We start from the raw sequence: 19,071 nt of genomic DNA on the forward strand, positions 1-19,071 counted from the left end.
GACTATTCTATTAAGTACTTACGATTTTACCGTAAATTATCAAAACCCTGGAACATATTGTCGGCTATGTGTGTCAAGTTGTTTCCGGACATATCGAGAACTTGCAGTGAACTTTCAAGACCGGAGAAGGCTTCCGGTGAAATGAAATCCAGACCGCAGTTTCGAATGTACAGTTCACGTATTTTTGCTTGCCGAAAAGCGTTGTCTTCAATGTGGTTGATGGGGTTGCCATCCAGATAGGTGGAGTTGATCGTATCAAAAAAGCTGAACGATAAGGACGGAATTTCTTGAATGGAATTGTACTGCAATTGAAGCACATCCAGTGTCAACTTGAAACTTATTTTGGAATCAACTTCATCCGGGGCCATTGTTCGAATGAGATTGTGCGAAAGATCTAGAACTCGTAGCATACGCAATGGTTGCAATGCTCCGTACGGTATATGACTCAGCATATTATTCGCAAGGAACACTTTCGTTAGTTTCCCTAGACCGTCCTTGAATGCATTCGGATCTACATGGGCCAAGTTGTTCCCACTGAGATCAATAGTATCCAAATTTGGTAATCCACTTACGGAACCGGGCAACACGACAGAAATCGAATTGTCTGCCAGAATAAGTGTTTGCAAGGATTTCTCCAACCCCCGGAAGGCACCGGTTTCAATGGCGGTAATACCATTTCCTCGAAGACTAAGTAAACGCAGTTTCTTCAGATCCCGAATAGCCCTCGAAGGTACATCTATAAGATGACAGTCCTCTAGTACCAGCTCCCAAAGTGACCGTTCCAAACCGTAGAAAGTTTCATCATAAATTTTTGCAATGGGATTTCTCGAAATGTGCAGTTTGTACAAACTGGTGGCCTGAAAGAAATAGGGATCTATTTCACGCAAACCGGTGTTGTCCATACGAAGCATAAACAGTTTCGAGCTGTTTATGACTTTTGGTATCGCTGGGAAGTGTACGTTTCGACAATCCACCACACCTAGGTCTGGGGAACTTTTCGAACAGCTGCAAAGTGCATTGAAGAAGCATGGTGGATGTTGCGACACATCTATCTCTCGAGCTCCAGCCAGGGATGCCCAAATCATGATGCCAACCGTTACCACTATCAAGGTATATCCAAGTGTCATCATATACTCGAGACCTCCATTGCCCTGAAAAAAATGAAAATGAAATGATTAAACAAGCAAAGGAATTTATCTGTTTCGATATGGAACTCGTATGAAGACCAGTGATTAGCAAAATTGAAGCCAAAGAAAAATATTCCCGGCTTATCATCATGAAATACCACCACGTGCTCAAGAAACATTCGTTTCGATCGTTGTCGATATTAATTCAATTACGAGAATACAACCACAACGGACTTAAGCAAACCGATGTTAAATGCGAAAGGAAAGCCACGCGAAAGATATAGAGTTCGTATTTTCCTTCTCAGCAGGATAAGGTGTAACCAATAATCGGCGCTATGGGCGGATAATCGAACAGCGAAGCCGGGTTCTATCTGTGTCTGGTTTGGTGGTGGGGACTAGTGCCGGATATCCAACCATCATCCGGTTGAACCAGAGGAAGTCTATTTTATGTCATCGCACGATCAAATTAGTTTTTTTCCTTGCTGCTTTGCTAGCCACGTGGGGTATCCTGTCGGATTGGGCGCGCCTTTCAGGAGCTCTATTGGATAGCACCATTTACTGATAGTGTTTTTTTTTCGATGAGCAGAAAAAAGATGATAATGTGTCCCTATCTCCTGGTGTGATGTGATGATACGGACATTTGTTTGTGAATCTAGGCTATTAAATTTAGTCAGCCAATAGTAATTAGCTCATCTAGCACTCTGATATTCAGTGTAATGAAAAAGAGGATTGTTCAGGCGGAGTACAAAACAAACGTAAAAAAATTACATCTATTTTAGTAAAAGTAAGCTGTATTCTTAAATCATATATGTGATTAGGTTTAGCTGCATACTCTCAGAGTATCTCATAAAAGAAAAATGAACCATTTATGCGACACAATTTTCGATGATGTAATTATTTAATTTAATTTCCCAAGTAGCACACGTTATTACATTTCAATGACAGTAACTTATATGACACAAATTCTTGGAACAAGTTGAAGACTTTGCAACGTGCATTGTAACTGCTATGTAACCTGAAAAGCGTAAGAGGCGGAGCTTGTGCGACTTACGAAGGGTTGCCAAACAACTTGTCAGCAGAGCTAATAAAAGTCATTTTCTTTGACTGAAAAATAAACGAAAATGACAAGAAATTATTCTCACTCTCAGTTTCGCTTGCAAACTATGAGAACGAAATCCATGTCCAGTCAATGACATAAACGGGACAGTAGTTTCAAAATTGTGTTTTTTCTTTCATTTGCCCTTTCAGTCATTTGCAGTTTTCAGTGAAAATCCTATAGTATTCAGTGTCGATATTCAACCAAAGCTGTGAGAATTGAAAACGAAAGAAAAAGGTTTCAAAATAAATTTTAACTGTTGCTCGAATTTGTAGTAGTTTTGGTTTCCAAAGAAGTTCTGGGATGTAATTATTTCGATTTGCCATATTTTAGTAACTTTTTATAGCCAAGCGTCACATATTTTCAATACACCGATGCAAGAATGAAAATTTCAATTCTGCTGTTGCTACCTGAAGACGTTAGTTTGGTTTCGTCTTGTCATAGAGGGAAGAGTGACGTAGGCAATTATGGTCTCTCATTTTTTCGATGAGAAACTAAAATGCTTCGTCTCTCTTCGTTTTTTCTGGTGTCGGTCATTTGCGAATGAGACAGTAAAACATTGAAAATGAGACTGCTGAAATGGTTTCTTTCATTAAGAATGTGTGACAATTTTAAGCTCTGCTTGTCAGTAAAGAATATTTGATTTGATTCAGCGCGCACATCAGTCACAATGAAACAGAAAATATAAGTTTGTGTCAAGTTACAGTTTGTTGATGTTTTTTCCATTCAACATTTACGACCAAAAATTGACATCCGATAACGAGAGTTAAAATATAGAATTCAATCTTCTTTAAACTCACTATATCTACTCAAAATCTAAGTGCTATTCGATATTTATGGTGAAGTTGATCATCGTACTTATTGAAAACGTGCGCGCCTTCGATATTTTGGGTTTCAGAACATCGACATGCTAAATAATATTCATATTTTTATGCCCGTAATAATAAATTTACAGCTAAAAAGTCGAAATGTGTTCAGTTAGAACTTTTTTGTGATTAATATTAGTTTTTCATATACCAAAGTTAAAACAGTTGACCAATCGCAGCAATAAAAAATTGCACTTATTTTCAAATTTAATGAATATTTCATTCCCTGGTTATAATGGTAGCCATTGGCATAAGTTTTTCCATGCATATGCTTTCAACCGACACTGTAATTGTATTTCTTTGTAGCATCACAACGAATACGGTAACCGATATGAAATCATTACTTAACTTTGTCTTATAGTGTGTCACTTTTTCACTGTCGCATTTTGTTACGGTGACCAGTTGGCGACTAAAACAGTCAATCCGAGCACGTTGTAAGAGTTGGATTTCCGAAAAGTTACGTTGGAACTTATTGTAACTTAGTATGATGAGATGTCAAGTCGTTATATTATTTTGACTCCATTGTCACCATCATAATACGACTTGTTTCGTCGTGTTTGTCATGCGACCATTATGCAGCATCTGTTGTGTTTTTATTTTTTATGAACAAGTTACATGTGCTACTTGGGTTATTAATTATTTGACTACTTTGCACATACAAATGTCTACCTAGCTAGCTATTTCCGAGAAAGATAAAATTGGCGTATGTTTAGGTCAAAGTTCGGGTCGTTGGTTCGGAGTAATAAGGGTCATTCAAACCTTGCCTATCCGATTTAGTTACAATTCGGGGCCGTGTACAGACCCTAGAACTCTTTCAGTGTTTCATCAAAGATAAATTTAAAATTACAATGTCCGATACGATCCATAAAAAATGGACCAGTAACCGTAAACCAGTGAGCTTAGTACACGGAGAAGCCAGCGATCGCAAAACAACTAAAATATTAGTTGTTTTTCTGATTTTGATTGGTTAAAATTTGGTACAACTAATCGACTGTTATTTTAACTAATCTGTACTTTTTGATTTATCGTGCTGGCAGCAACGACACCCAACAAGTAATGAAACGTTTCAGTTGAGCAATGCCAAACACCCTGAGCGAACAATGAAACGTTTCAATGAGATGTCACTCGTGCAATTGAGCAAAGACACAATCCCAGCAAAGTTACTTGTATGCATGAAAGCAAAAAAATGTCTCAGTTGTTTCAACCAATTATTCAGTTATTTGAACTTAAAACGCCAATTGCAATAAATATTTTTTACTGTTACCCTCTTCGGGGGGCAGCTAATCGTTCACTGCTTGAACAACGAAAATTTACCTAATTAACTGCTTATATCTTTATCACTAAACTCACAAAGGATATGGAAATGAACCAAAAGATTACTATTCTCAAAAGGAAACTCATCAGAAAAATGGTCACACGGAATTAGGAAATTTTTCCTTCACTTGCAGAACGGCTCGCTTGTAAACCTAATGCTACAGAAACACTTTCAAGAAAATACAAATAGTACCACTCCACTTTAGCAGCAAATTTTTAAGCGTTAAGCGGTTTCAATAACATTGACATGAACTGTCCTAGAATACATTACTCTCAGATGAAATTAAATAATTTATATTGTAGGAATATCTATTTAACACAAGGAAAACTTGTTTTACAATTAACTGATATATTCGTCACTTTCACTTACATAAAACCAAGTTTGACTACATCACATAAAATCCAATAAAGCTACGGCTTGTTTGGCAGCCTTTCTGAGCCGATTTTATTTCTCTCTCATGTTTTGTTACGTTACTAAGAAACAAGAGCAGAAAAAATGGTGTATCTATAGAAATCGACTTACCTTCACAAAAATAACATTCATTTCATTTTTATCGCGAAAACATATATGTTTTTATGCACTAACCGCATCTAAATAACATTATCTAGATATTGTTAGGGTAGATGTTTGATCCATGCTTCAGAAGGCGAGATATTCTTCCTTCAGAAAAAAGGCTTTCCTGACAGCTAAAGTCAATGAATCATTCTGAAATTTTCACTGAATAATCTAAACTAATTTACTAAGAGATTGTCAGTTGGATTTTTTTATATTCGTCACCGTTTCTGAGAAAATCACATATGAAGCGTGAAAATAGCCCTCTAGAACGCCCTAAAACACACTGGTTTCAGCCCTTAAGTTTTTTTTTACTTTTTTCGGTTTTTTTAACGATATCAAACTAACTAGAGATTATAAGAAGAGAAAGAATATAAAAATTATAAAGCCATAGTACTCAAGGAAGAGCAAGGATGTGAAGAATAAAGCGGGGTAAAATGAGACGTGACAAGGGTAATTTAAGTAAGCAGAAGGCTTCTCGTATCTAAATTTTTACCTTCTACCAGAGGAGTCGAGCCCTTAAGGTTAATTCTACATAAACAAACATTGCCATAGTTACGACGCATGTAGCGATTCGACGCTTGTTTTGTTTAAAATAATAATATAACTGCAACTGACGGTGAACCGAGTTTTTGTAGGATCCTATTTGCAGGGCCACCGAGAGAAAAAAAAACGGGCCCGGAGGGATTTCAATACGGCCTTCTTCGAAAACATTACTTCACTCTATCTTGGAGGATTGAACGAGCAAAAAAAAAAGGTCCCAAGGTATGATCAATTATGAGCAACAACAAAAAATTTTAAATCTTCGAAATTACGAGTCCCCTAAAGAGTCCGGGCCCGGGGGGAGTCCCACCGATCGAAGGTTTCTTTTAGTGATAAAATTCAGCAAAACGCAGAGAACAAACATCCTGGCTCATACAAACTTTTTTAAAAAACCTGTGTAAAGCTTAGAAGTGAAAATTCGTTAAAAACCACCGTTGCGCACGATTTTGCACACTTCAATTGCCATTTTATGCAGCGCCTCTACAAGAGAATCGCTACTTGGTGATCACTTTGTCAAACAATCGTTAAATTTCTTACAAACATTGAGATCTCTACTGGGATGTCTGTTCTCTGTGAGCAAAACTATCAACTGTGTATTGCGTTCGAGCTTGTATACAATGGTAATTGAAGCGGGCAAAATTGTACGCAAGGGTGATTTTTAACGTATTTTTACTTGTATACTTTACACAGGTTTTTAAAGAAAGTTTGTATGAGCTTGGATGTCTGTTCTCTGTGGTAATACTTATGCATTACTATCTGCAAACAAGTGGTACTGCCGGCAAGCAAAAATTGAGCTGCTTCGCCATCGTAGATTTTTGAAGGATATTAACAATCCGTTCGGAATAACGGATGGCAACTTTGAGAAGCTTTTTCGAATGCCTAAATGCAGGCTGATATGTTCTTTAACTTGTTAGATCCACCCCTTAATACGATCCTCTCCGTTTTCTCGCTCTACCCAAAACTATTGAAATTTTAATTCGATACATTTACCTCAAATTGATACATTTATCTTATACCGTTTTCGTTTTTGGACCTACACGCGGGTAACTCTGACTCCAAGCAGGGCTTGCATATTGAAGCAACGAATATGAACGAAAGGGTTTCACCATCTGTGCTATTCACACACATTCGTATGTTAGGTAGAATTCACAGCGCAACCCAAACCAGGAGAGCTGCTTCGTTCGTTCATTAGTTCATGAATATGCCCGCTTGCTGAGACCTATGCTTCATGAGGTTAGCATTTGATGAATGGTTCTCATATTGTAGATGCCTATGAGGAAACTAGTTTCATAACTTTTAGTTCCGATGAATATTAATTTAAAGAACATTGCTTTTAGTGTTTCTAGGATATATACACAGTGTAAACTGCCAAGAAACAAATTGATCGTTTTGAAAATGGGCTCAAATGCAAAATTTCTGCTATAAAATGTTTAAAGTCTGTTTGAAATGTGATCAAATTTGGTCTTGGAATGCGAACATTATGTTAAAAATGATTTCTGTAAACCCACTTTTTAAAAATAAACCGTAAACATTGCCTATATGACGTTGCTTCGCGTCTTGTAGCATACCGTGAGGCAAGGTCTTCTTTCTCGTACAATACTAACGAGAGTGAACCCTTCATTTCATTACATTGTCATGGATTGCTTAGTTCATGTGTTAACTGAGAATGAGAGCACAGACAATTTACTTGGCAAGGGGAATTGGTCTGCTCAGTAGCATATACTCTCACGCATCCAGTTTCTCTCTAATATAGGTCTCTCATTCAGCTATGTCAAGCAAAGTGTTCACAGCAGATATTTTTTGTTGCTTCGTTCGTTTGAGGATTCACAATACAAGCCCTGACTCCAAGTAAAACGAACACATGGTAACTGATAGGTATAAACAAACTCGCATGGATGTCGTGGTGCGACTCGAGAAAATTTTTTAGTGCGAAACTACGAGATTGTAGTCCGATCTAGAGCGACCCCAGGTTGCTAAAACGAACATCTCAGATTCGGAGAAACCGCATCAAGTATATTTTTCTTGCGCCCGGCCAACCGAAAAGAACCCAAACCACAGAGAACAGACATCCAAGAAGAGATTTCAATGTGTGTAAGTAATTTAACGGTTGTTTTGAAAAGCAATCACTAAGTAGCAATTCTCATGTAGAGGCGCTTCGAGCAGCCCAGCAGTTACCTATGGGCTCTTGCATTCAAGCTTCCATACAATGGTAATTAATGCGTGCAAAATCGTACACAATGTTGATTTTTAACAGATTTTCACTTGTATGTTTTACACAGCTTTTTTGAAAAAGTTTGTACTAGCTTTGATGTCTGATCTTTGTGCCCAAACTTCATTTGTATTGCTTTTATTGTAGATATAGAATGTTGTGTTTTGTTAATCTAGAAAAAACTTTCAAAGCCATCCAGCGGAAAACATTTAACTTTATTTTCTCTACTTGAATACTCTTTACTATTTCAAATACATATGCAAATAAAGTTTATGGGCGTGTTACCCAAGTAGCAAACATTGTTCTGGTACTGAATTTATCAACTCTTCTCGCAACGATTATGCGATTGAAAAATGGATGTGGAACTTAATCCATTCAGGTTTTTGAGTTGGATTCACAAGCAGTAAAATGAATTAATTTTACATTCCCTTACAAAAACGTGTTGAATCAATTGTCTAACATATCTAACAAAAATAATCGATCTGAAGCAAGTGTGAAACATCCCTATTATAACAAGATTTAATTGCTACTTGGGTACGGTAGTTAACCCAGAAAATTGCAAATCATCAGAAAATATGGAACTCGAAACATGAATATGCGTTCAAATTCTACCAACAAATACTTGTCTGTTGTAATAATTAGTTGCCCGAAAGTTACTTGATGAAATGTTAATATGCTAATTATCTAAAGTAGGGGAGACTTGGGCAATTCGGTAAACTTTTAGCATTACACTTATCACTATGTAGACCTCAATTTTCAAGGGAACGATTCGAAACTGCAGCTTGATTTTCTCCTGCCGACGGTATCACTTTTGTCGTGAATACGACTTACTTTACTATGGGGTGCCTTACCCTTACTTTACTATGGGGTGCCTTACCCTCTGAGAGAGTGATAAGTTTTTGATCGTGAATATCTCTTGTTGTATCTAACGAATCAACATAATTTTTGCTACACCCTATCGGAAATATGATCACAATTTTATGATAAAATTTTCAGTTATCTGACATAATCTCAAATAATTCATAATTAAATTTTTCTGAAATGTTTGGTATAAACGAGTATCAAAGGGGATAATCCATAAGGCGCGTTTGCCTTGCTCGTATTTTTAAAGCTCATAGGTCAGTGATCTGTGAAAGGATTTATATAATCCAACTACCAATAGAATCGAAATTTTTCAACTTAAACGTGTATAGCTAAAGGATTGAAGTATTTCAATAGTACACTATTGAAAAACCTGTCTCATTTGACTCGTCCCAAGTAACAATTTTTGTTACGCTAGCTTGTTTGTGACTAGTTTGCAACCAGATATTTGAGTGATTGTTACTAACATATAACCACTTGCATGACTCAAAAAGCGCAGTTTCTACTAGTTGTTAGGTCGGCTAAAAATAAGTTGTCGTTACGTTGTAATGTCATACTGAAAGAACTTATCTTTTCATAACTTGAAAATAACTTGTTTTCAAGTAAACTAGTTGAAACTTAGTCACAATCGACATTATAATGAATACAGAACACTTTTCTATCATCAATAAAAAAGCTGAATAGTACTTTAAATCACAAACTTGATACAAGGTACAAATTTCACAACGATTTTGAAACTGTCGAGCGGAGTTAAATTTTACTTAACTGTTTTTTTATGCGCCTTCAATCAAAATCTGTTTATAAAGATATAAAAAATAAACAGCAAAATAACACTATGTTCATAATGCTAAAAATTATTCCAAGTAGAGTGATTTCTCATCATTTTAAATTAATATATCATGAGAATTATAATATTATCACAATCGATGTTCAATCCCTATCTTATTTTCTTCGTATATATGACAGTGCATAGAACAAAAATGACTATTCTGCCTTTCACTATTTTCGGCAAAAAGTAGTTTTGAAACAAGTAATATCCTGGTTTTATTTATGTTTCATACACTTCTTGAGACTCCATATTGTGTTCGCCATATTCAAGCCAACAAAAGTTGTTTTGTTTGCATTTTCGTTATCATAACGTTGGGAAAACCTACCGATAACTATCTGAATCAATGAAGAAATTATATGTTATAATATCTAAGTTATTACTACATCAATTCACAGTAACGATTTACATATACGCTTACGTATTTATAATGGTTTTGCAACGGAAAATAAACCTTTTTTCAACTAGTAGCTAAAAGCATAGCTGTGATTAAAGATATGTTAGAATCAAGTAACGATAACTTACAAATGATAGTTAGTTGCTACTATTGAAGTCAAATAAACTTATTTTCAACTAGTAGCTAGAAGCATTGTTGTGATTAAAGATATGTTTGGATTAAGTAACGATAGCTTATAAATTATATTTAATTCAATATGACACAAAGATGTTATTATTGGAAACCTAAATAACTATTTCGTAACTAGTTATGTTATGATGAAACATTGCTGTCACCATGTTTTAACCAGTATAACATAAAAAACATATTCGTGCTCTTGTTGCAACATAGTTTGGACTTTGTCGTATCAGAACTAGTTGCGGATTGCTACTTGGGGTGTCAACACCAGCCAATCAGAACGCGTTCTGAGGAAGAGAACAAAATATCTGCTGCTGTACAACAAATCGTCCGAGAAAAATGTTCCGAAATGTGTTGAATATCGTAGTGAGTTCCTCAATTTGGTCCTTCTGAATGCTAGAAACGAATCCCTACAGCATATTAATAGTTTCTTTCAATAAATTATGCAAATCCGAAATGAAATAATCGTCATTAAAATTCTGTATGCGGCTATTTTTATAGCCGTTATGACCGCCCATTAGTGAAAAAGCTACAAACGAAATCAGGTATAAACAAGCCTCTCAACAAAAATTGGATCAGTTTGGATTCTATCGCCACTGCGAGCAGATGTATTTTGTGTCGTTTGCAAAACTAGTTTCGCTTCCGACAAGAGCGATTACGTCACAGCTGCCAGTCATTTGCATTGGTGAAAAAGCAACGGTGGAGAGCATTACACAAAATCAGCCGTTCTAATGGCTCTAAAAGTTTTCTAAAGAACTATAATTATTTCTTGCTCGCAAATCGAAGGGAAATATCCTCAGTTTATGGCAATTCTAGAACTGTTTGATTTGATTTTTGCACATTTCGCTGTTTGAAATTCACAGTAATCTAGATCAAGTGAAGCCTTCTTTGTTTTTGCGAAAAATGTGGAAAAGGGGAATGCTTGCATAATTCATACAATTGATCACCTAATTGATATTCGGAAGTGTTTAGGAAATGTCAGTTGTTTTCGTGTTCACGACATCCAGTTATGTCTATGACATTACCCACCCGCCTTTTTATTTTGCAGATAATATTGCTCAAGTGATTCCACCATTGCTCCTAGTAGTTTTTGAATGGTTTTACTGAATTTTATCACTAAACGAATTGTCTTTATGAATTTCTTTCTTGGAAAGAATATTATTTCTATTTCAAGTATCAAAAAACTTGTACCATAGGTAATGTTTGAGACACAATCGCGAGATTGACGTAGAACTGCTGTCGATTCACTTGAAAATGTCTTTTTATTTGGGTGCAATGTTCTAATAAATCATCCATTTCAAGTCAAATCTCATTAATTCTTTGTAAAATGCTTTGGATTCTGAAAAGAACCGAAGGTTATTTATCATTTCTACGAGTGAAATTCCGAACAAATCGGTTGCCTCTTGTTTGGCGAGCGGCGCAAAAAGTAAATCTGCAACTTGCTTATGTGCCCTTCCTTACAGTGCTAACATTTCGCACCGAGTCGTGGCACCCATGAAGTTGCACGTTGTATGTATTAGTGACAACACTGATTGAAAATCGATTTTATAAAATGGAAATCCAATTAACTTTTTACTTGATCCTAGTAAACTTGAATCTAGCAAGCGCTGAAAGCATTGAGCCGCGCAAGTATGAATACACGCATTGAAACGTACGGTAGAATATAGAATATTGACTACTTTAGTTCACCAAGACGTTTGATCACGGTGTCATATTTGAGAAAATCGACTTAAATACTGGTAGTTAATCACACGTGGATTTCGGCAGGATAGCGTTAATAATTATTTGGAACTATTGGGGACTGATTTCGTAGCTATATTTTACTGCACCGATGAAAAATTGTAGTCCAGTATGTTTCGCAAACATGAAATGAATACTTTCTACATCTTATAGCACAATTGAAGTCATCGCTGACTTTTAAAAGGAGAAAGGAGATTGATAAAATAAGGAAAGTCATCGACTGAAGATGCATAGTAACGTTAAAAAACTGAAAAAAATCTAAAATATATCGCCGTTTTGGAAACTAATGATCTGGCCAGAAGTTAGCAGCTCTCAATTTTAAACCTAACTTTTGATCATCGGAAATCTTATGGACTCGAAGCTAGTTGGTACCCCCTAGGTTCACTTTCGTCTATTGAATAAAGTAATTTGAGTGCGTAAAGCTCAGCAAAATACAAATAATGGCATTTAATTCGAAAGTACAATAAAATAACTTTGTCAACATTTTTCTCACTTTGAACCGATCCCGATGCACACTTATTAGAACCTATACTTTCTGAACTTTATTTTTAATTCTATAAACTTTAAACTGCTCCTGACGCAATTAAATCGAAGCAAACTTGCGAAACATTCTGTAGAACATATGTGAGAGAAATTCTACCGGTAAGAGGCGCTTTAATTCATTCAAAGTCAACGGGTAGTCGATATTTGATAGCATTCTTTATGCTTGCATGATTTTAATTGCGCAAATTCACATGGTGGTAATCGTATCTCCTTCGATCAATATTATACACATAGGCATGAAGCGAGAAACATTGATTGCTTTCCCAACAGTCAATACGTAAGTTGATAATATAATGTATTATGCAATTTATCTATCTCAAATTTAACATATTTTTTTCTGGAAAAAGTGAAATCGAAATGTAGATGAGGTCACGGGAAACCAGATAATCCTATTTGTTTGATTTGATGTTTATTTATTTAGGGATGATAAATTGCTCAACTGAGAACGGTGTGGCAAAGTTACTCGTTCCGAATAGTTAGGCCAGGAAGCAATAGAAAAATAATAACCATCACGCCTATCCGGAAGCGTAACACAATCTGCGAGGATGGCTTATTATTTTAGGGACAATATCTAGACATTATATACCATCCTACCATCTACATATTGCAGTTCTGTGTGTTGGACGCCTAATGGCACCATTCATTAAAGCGAATCTTTTCCATTATGTTTTATTGGCAGTTTGACATTTTCCTGCAGTTACCGGGCGTCTGCTCAAATATCAACGGCGACGGGTAATGATCCTGATATAGCTTTCGAAGGATCACGGTTCCACGGCATGAATTTGATTGTTTAACAAGGTGTTCATTGTGTTGTTCCTTGTTACCAACTAAAGGGGTGAGAGAATAAGCCATGTGCTTGGCCGATTTTTATAGCAGTGCTGATTGCATAGAACGGGAAAGATAATGATGGCGAAAATCTAATTTAATGTAGGTTTACTACCTTGTATGAGATAATTGATTTCTATTGACGAGATTACCTAGCAACCTTTGAAAATATGAATAGACGAAGCTTATCAAGTGGGTAATAAGGTAGCAACTTCAATAATGATATTAGCTCTGCTCTCTCTGTGCAATGTAATAGTTCAAAGTTTCACAGTTGTCGTTTTTGCTACAAAGTAATCCATTTCAGGATGATATGCAGTGACTGAGAATAGGATATTATGAAGGGCATCATTCAAACCGAGTTGAACGATTTATTTATGAAAATATATTTTATAGTAGAGCCCTAGCCGGGTTTTCTTTTCTTAACTAGGCAGGAATCATGTTCGTTGGCACGTACCTAATATCCGTGCGCCACTTGGTTCTGTACACATAGCGAACACAGCTTTACACTAAAGGGAGAGTCGATAATTATTGCGACATTTTCAAAATAGTGAATCTTCCTTCATACTTCACTGAAATTAACCAAACTTTCTTTGTAAAATGAATTGTTCACATTGACTTTGTCGGTTAATGTAGTTGCCAGTGAGATCAGGATAGATGAAAATCCAAGAGCTCTTTACGAACGGATCATGTTCACCTTCTTTCAAATTCCTAGGGTGTTGCATTGTGTCATGGGGAAAATGAAGAATATAGTTTATCCGAACGTCATAAATGGACCATGAGAGTAGACCACAACCCTGGAGCTGGACAGAAATCGGAATAAGCGTAAAAAGCGAAAGGGATTGCTCATTGGCCATGAAACGGTTTGATGAACGACAGCTGATTGTTACTAATGTCGTTTTCGTTTAAGAAAACTGATGTTCGTAACCACAAGCTCAACTAATACCGTTTTCGTTTTTGAACCTACACGCGGGCGACTCTGACTCCGAGTAAAGTACGATTCAGACGGTCCGGCTTCTTCCGTCACCGTCATTTCGATTCACACGATCCGGTTTCCTATCCGTGTCCGTCATGTCATTTTTTTACACGCAGAATTTAAAGAACTTAGTTTCGCACAATTTTATTCCACTAATACAAAATCTGGGAGCTTTTGAAGCAAATCGATCTGTTGTTTTCCTATCTTTTCATCGAATAAATAACTTTCAAAATAAACTAGAAAGAGGAAAAAACAAAATAATCAGTTCCACTCAACAACGTAACGTACTTTGCAAATCTACTGATAAGTTGAATTAGTTGTATGTGGTATATTTCGTTTAAGAGTGGGATCTTGACACCGAATACATGCATAACAAACGTCAGCTCAATACCGTAATCATATGAATCTTGCATGTGTGCGATAATCACAGTCCATCAAATATTCTTGATGGACTGTGATTAGCTTGCCGTTGACGTTCCGGATCTCTGCTGGATCGTGTGAATGCGCAAAGGGAAAACTCATTTGACTAATTTTGACGGAGACTGACGTTCCGGTGATGGTGATGGAAGAAACCGGATCGTCTGACTCGTATATAAAACGAACACGTGGTACGCGCCCTAAACAACAGCTCATAAAAAAAAAGAAAAAATAAACAAACTCGCATGGATGCGTAGTGCGACCCGAGAAAATTTTCAGAGCGAAACATGTCAAAAGTTGTTTGGGCGGCTCTCGGGCTGCTCTGATCAATAAACGATAACGGTATAAGTAATCACCTTTTTTCTGAAGCGACTCCCGTAATAAGGACCTACATTCACTTCACTTGACTTCCACCGTGAAGTGATACCGCTAAAAAGGGTCTCAATCACTTCTCTTGGTTTTCACCGAACATGGAACCGAATCCTGGATCTGAGATCAGGATCTTGATTTTATATCTGGACTTTGGATCAGAATGTTGAAACTAAATTCTGGAACTCAATACTGAAATTGAGATTCAGACAATAATTCAGTCTCAAAATGCCTGCTCGGAACTCAGATTTAGAATACAGTTGTGAAATTAAGTTTCAGAATTCTGAACCTGAAGTTCTGGTCCTGCAGACCGAAATCCAGGAACAGAACTCGTAACCAAAATTAAGTTTTATTTCCAGAATTCGGATCTAAACTGTATTCCAGAGTCGCCATTCCGATTTCTAGACCAGAATGCAAGTCTAGATTTTGGTTCCAAAATTCAGAACTACAATTGTAGAAGTATTACTGAATTTAAGAACTAGATTCTGAAGATTTTTTTAACATTTAACATCGGATTCTAGGTCCGAACTTCTGAGCTGAATTCTGGATCCGAATTTAAAAAGCAAAACCCAGGACCGGAACTCTGCACGGAAAGACCGAAATCAGCATTTTGGCGAAAAAATTAGTTGATTTTCTGATTTTAGTTAGTTATTTTTTGAGACAACTAAAAAAATCTTACTTTGGCTGATTTAGATTTTTTAATTCTTATTCCCTTAATAATGATAAAATATCAATTCAAATGGCTATCTTTTTAGTTGAATTCATCAATTGAACGTGCTGTCATTTCTTAGCTAAGGACCACACCATTTCCATGCAAATAGTTTTTTAGTTGAAAGAAAAAAAAGCAAATTTTGTTGTTAAAATCAACTAATTCAAAAACAGTAATACGAATTAGGCCCAGGGCTAATTTCGGTTGTTCCGTGTGTTAATACAGTTCGTGTGTCGCGAATTCAGTTCCAAAACACAGGTTCAGCGATCAGTCTAGCAATTTAGTTCTAGAATTCTTTCTGCGTTCAGTTGTTGAAATCAGATTCAGAACTCAATTCCCGAATCTAGCATCGAAATTGAGTCTCAGAATTCTGTTCTGGATTCGGCTCTACAATTCGGTGCCAGAATTCCAGGTCTCGAGTTTAGCTTCTTTAACAACAAAGAAACTGAACGGTCCATTTTATTCGTATTCACGTCATCCGTTTATGTCTCTGTCATTACCCACCCGCTTTTTTATACGTTTTTAATGCGAATTTTCAAAGTAATGCAGTTTTTTTTAACGCGAATTCTCAATGTCTGGTTTCGTCTTATGAATGCACGAATCGTCGAGATCTAGTGTTATTTCTAAAAACAGAATTTTAAGACAAATCTCTGGGATATAGAACATGCTTGAAAATTTTTTTTAGATTACACCAGATATTAACGTTTCATGCATTCCTAAATCAATTGTCATTGTGATTATTTGTATGCGAAGAGTGATGCTAATCTAAAAAAAATCCTTCTTAGTCCACTTAGTGGAATTTTCATATATCTTGAAAAATCACCATAGGGTTCAGATTAAAACATAGTACATGAAATCGAAAAAAATTTTGATCCAAAGGACTTAGAATTGCATGAAACGTCGACATTTAGTGTCATCTTGAAAAAAACTCGACTTTCTGAGACTATCAAAATTTAGGTCCCATTTAAGTCGATTTTTTTTCAAAAAAAATTATTTTTGAGATAACACTAAATCTCGACACTCTCGGAAATTTCATGTACTCCCCCCTATGGTGCTTTTTAAAGATCGAAAATTTTCAAACTTTAACCGCTGGGCAGCACCACTTACCCATGTCCGATTTAGCTCAAATTTTGCATGAGGACTTTTTTCGAGGTGTTTAAACTTTTGAACAATAGTGCTTAACGAAATTAGAGGTGATCCCACAAGATTGGCACCCATTACATTATACATTATACATATATACATTAGAGCGGTAAAAAACAACGTGTTTTGTCGGTTACGTCACTTATACCATTATATCTCCGGAACCAAAAGTCACAGTCATTTGATATTCGAACTTGATTAATGGCCCAATAGTAGCTTTCAAACGAGCATAAGTTTGTTAAAATCGTTTCAGCCATCTCCGAGAATCTTGCGCGGTAAAAATAGCTTCGAAAAGTGCACACACACAGACATTTTCCGATCTCGTCGAACTGAGTCGAATGGTATAGAACACTATGGGTCTCCGAGGCTCCGTTCGAAAGTCGGTTTTTCCAGCAATTCTAATACCTTTCTATAGAGAAAGGCAAAAAACTCGACTTCGGAAGCTCAGTTTCAGACCAGTTCGTGATTGGTTGTAATTACCATAAGCAAGTACAAGTTGCCGAAATTAATATTGCTGCTGGATGGTAGAAAAAGTGTTGCCAGTATCGTCGGTAACAATGTAGTTTGATATTGCATATTTTGTTTTGCGGATTATCTTTTTAAAATTATGAATTTCAATAGGATTTATTATCAATTGGTTTTAATATCCTGTCAATGTGGAAGTATACGACTACATTCAACAATCACTAGATGATACAAAGAGAATAGCTGAAATCACGAAGTGTGATATAAACGAGAATATTGACTATGTTAGTTGTACTTGACAATAGCACCAAATCTTTGAATACTTCTGCTTGGTAGTATTTTTCTCAAATCGAATGTGTAAAGTAAATTTAGTAAATAAAGCTGCAAATATTAATTACCCCAAAATAAATGTTTTAGAAAAATTTTATTTAACAAGCTTCAGTCACTGATAGATTTTTATAGTTTACATTCTGTAATAAAATTAAAATAAATCTGATCCAGTACCGTTGTCATGAAGTCTTAGTTATTCAAGATATTCAAGAGGTAAAGATATGCAATAAATCTCGAACGGGATGAACGATAAGAAAGAAAATGTTATTAAAATCACGTATTATGTAAACAACCGTTCGTGGGTATACGATTTTTAGGCGAGGAACGATAAGATAGTGAGTTAACACACAGTTTTAATATTTTTGTAATATCTTTCATAACCAATAAACTTACAGTTTCCCTTGAAAAAGACCATAACCAGTGGTCGAAACGTCGGGCAGTATATAACAGCCGTTTTTATTTAACAGACCGGTAAAGCCGAAACCATAGTTTTTCTTTATCGTGATCGGCTATAGCTCACCCAACTCTCATCGATCTTTTACCGATTTCTAAAATACTCTGGACATTTCACTCGTCAGAACGCTCATGGATTGCAAAGGCAGTTGACATTATCTTCATTTCTCCTTTCACTGCTTGATTACGATGTGACTAAATAATAATCGGACAACATAAAAATTGAAATTTTTTCATTCACTTCAATGAACTTAAAGTCCGATGAATTTTTGTAAAGAATAATGAACTTATTCAATTTATGTTTATGTTAGTACTCTCTTTTATTTTTTGGCTTCGATAGAGAATAGAAGAATGAAAGAAAAAACAATAGAATCGCCTATCTTTGAGTATACTTCTACTTGGTCATAGAACTATGGAGTATCTCATTTGATAATCATTTTCACAGTACAGTTTACAGTCGATAATGTTTTTTTCAACTGTCGTTTTGATCAATCGTTAAATTAAATTACTTGAAAAATTAAAAAAAGGCAGGTGGGTAATGTCAGAGACATAACTGGATGTCGTGAATACGAAAACAACTGACATGTTCCTTAACACTTCCGAATATCAATTAGTTGATCAATTGTATGAATTATGCAAGCATTCCCCTTTTCCACATTTTTCGCAAAAACAATGAAGGCTTCACTTGATCTCGATTACTGTGAATTTCACACAGCGAAAAGTGCAAAAATCTAACCAAACTGTTCTACATTTGCACTAAACTGAGGATATTTTCTTTCGATTTGCGAACAACACATCCGAATAGTTCTTCAGAAAACTTTTAGAGCCATTAGAACGGCTGATTTTTTATAATGCTCTCCAACGTTGCTTTTTCATCCATCGAAATGACTGGCAGCTGTGACGTAATCGCTCTTGTCGGAAGCGAAACTAGCTTTGCAAACGGCACAAAATACATCTGCTCGCATTGGCGATAGAATCCAAACTGATTAGATTTTTGTTAGGAGCTTTCTTTTACGTGATTTCGTTTGTAGCTTTTTCACTAATGGGCGGTCCTAACGGCTATAAAAATTGTCGCATACAGAATATTAATGTCGATTATTTTATTTCGCATTTGCATAATTTATTGAAAAAAACT

The 19,071-nt window shown here is 35.9% G+C and overlaps 1 protein-coding gene across 1 annotated transcript in view; it reads right to left on the bottom strand.

Annotated features, from left to right (window-relative positions):
- LOC131425840 (chaoptin) overlaps positions 1-19,071 on the bottom strand; it is a 176,400-nt gene that overhangs the window by 16,174 nt on the left and 141,155 nt on the right. The window contains exon 2 of the mRNA XM_058588059.1: positions 31-1,151. Within this exon, the coding sequence (XP_058444042.1) occupies positions 31-1,151 (1,121 nt within the window). The remainder of the gene's footprint in view (positions 1-30; positions 1,152-19,071) is intronic.

Source organism: Malaya genurostris, chromosome 1 (assembly GCF_030247185.1).
Source record: "Malaya genurostris strain Urasoe2022 chromosome 1, Malgen_1.1, whole genome shotgun sequence".
NCBI lineage: Eukaryota > Metazoa > Arthropoda > Insecta > Diptera > Culicidae > Malaya > Malaya genurostris.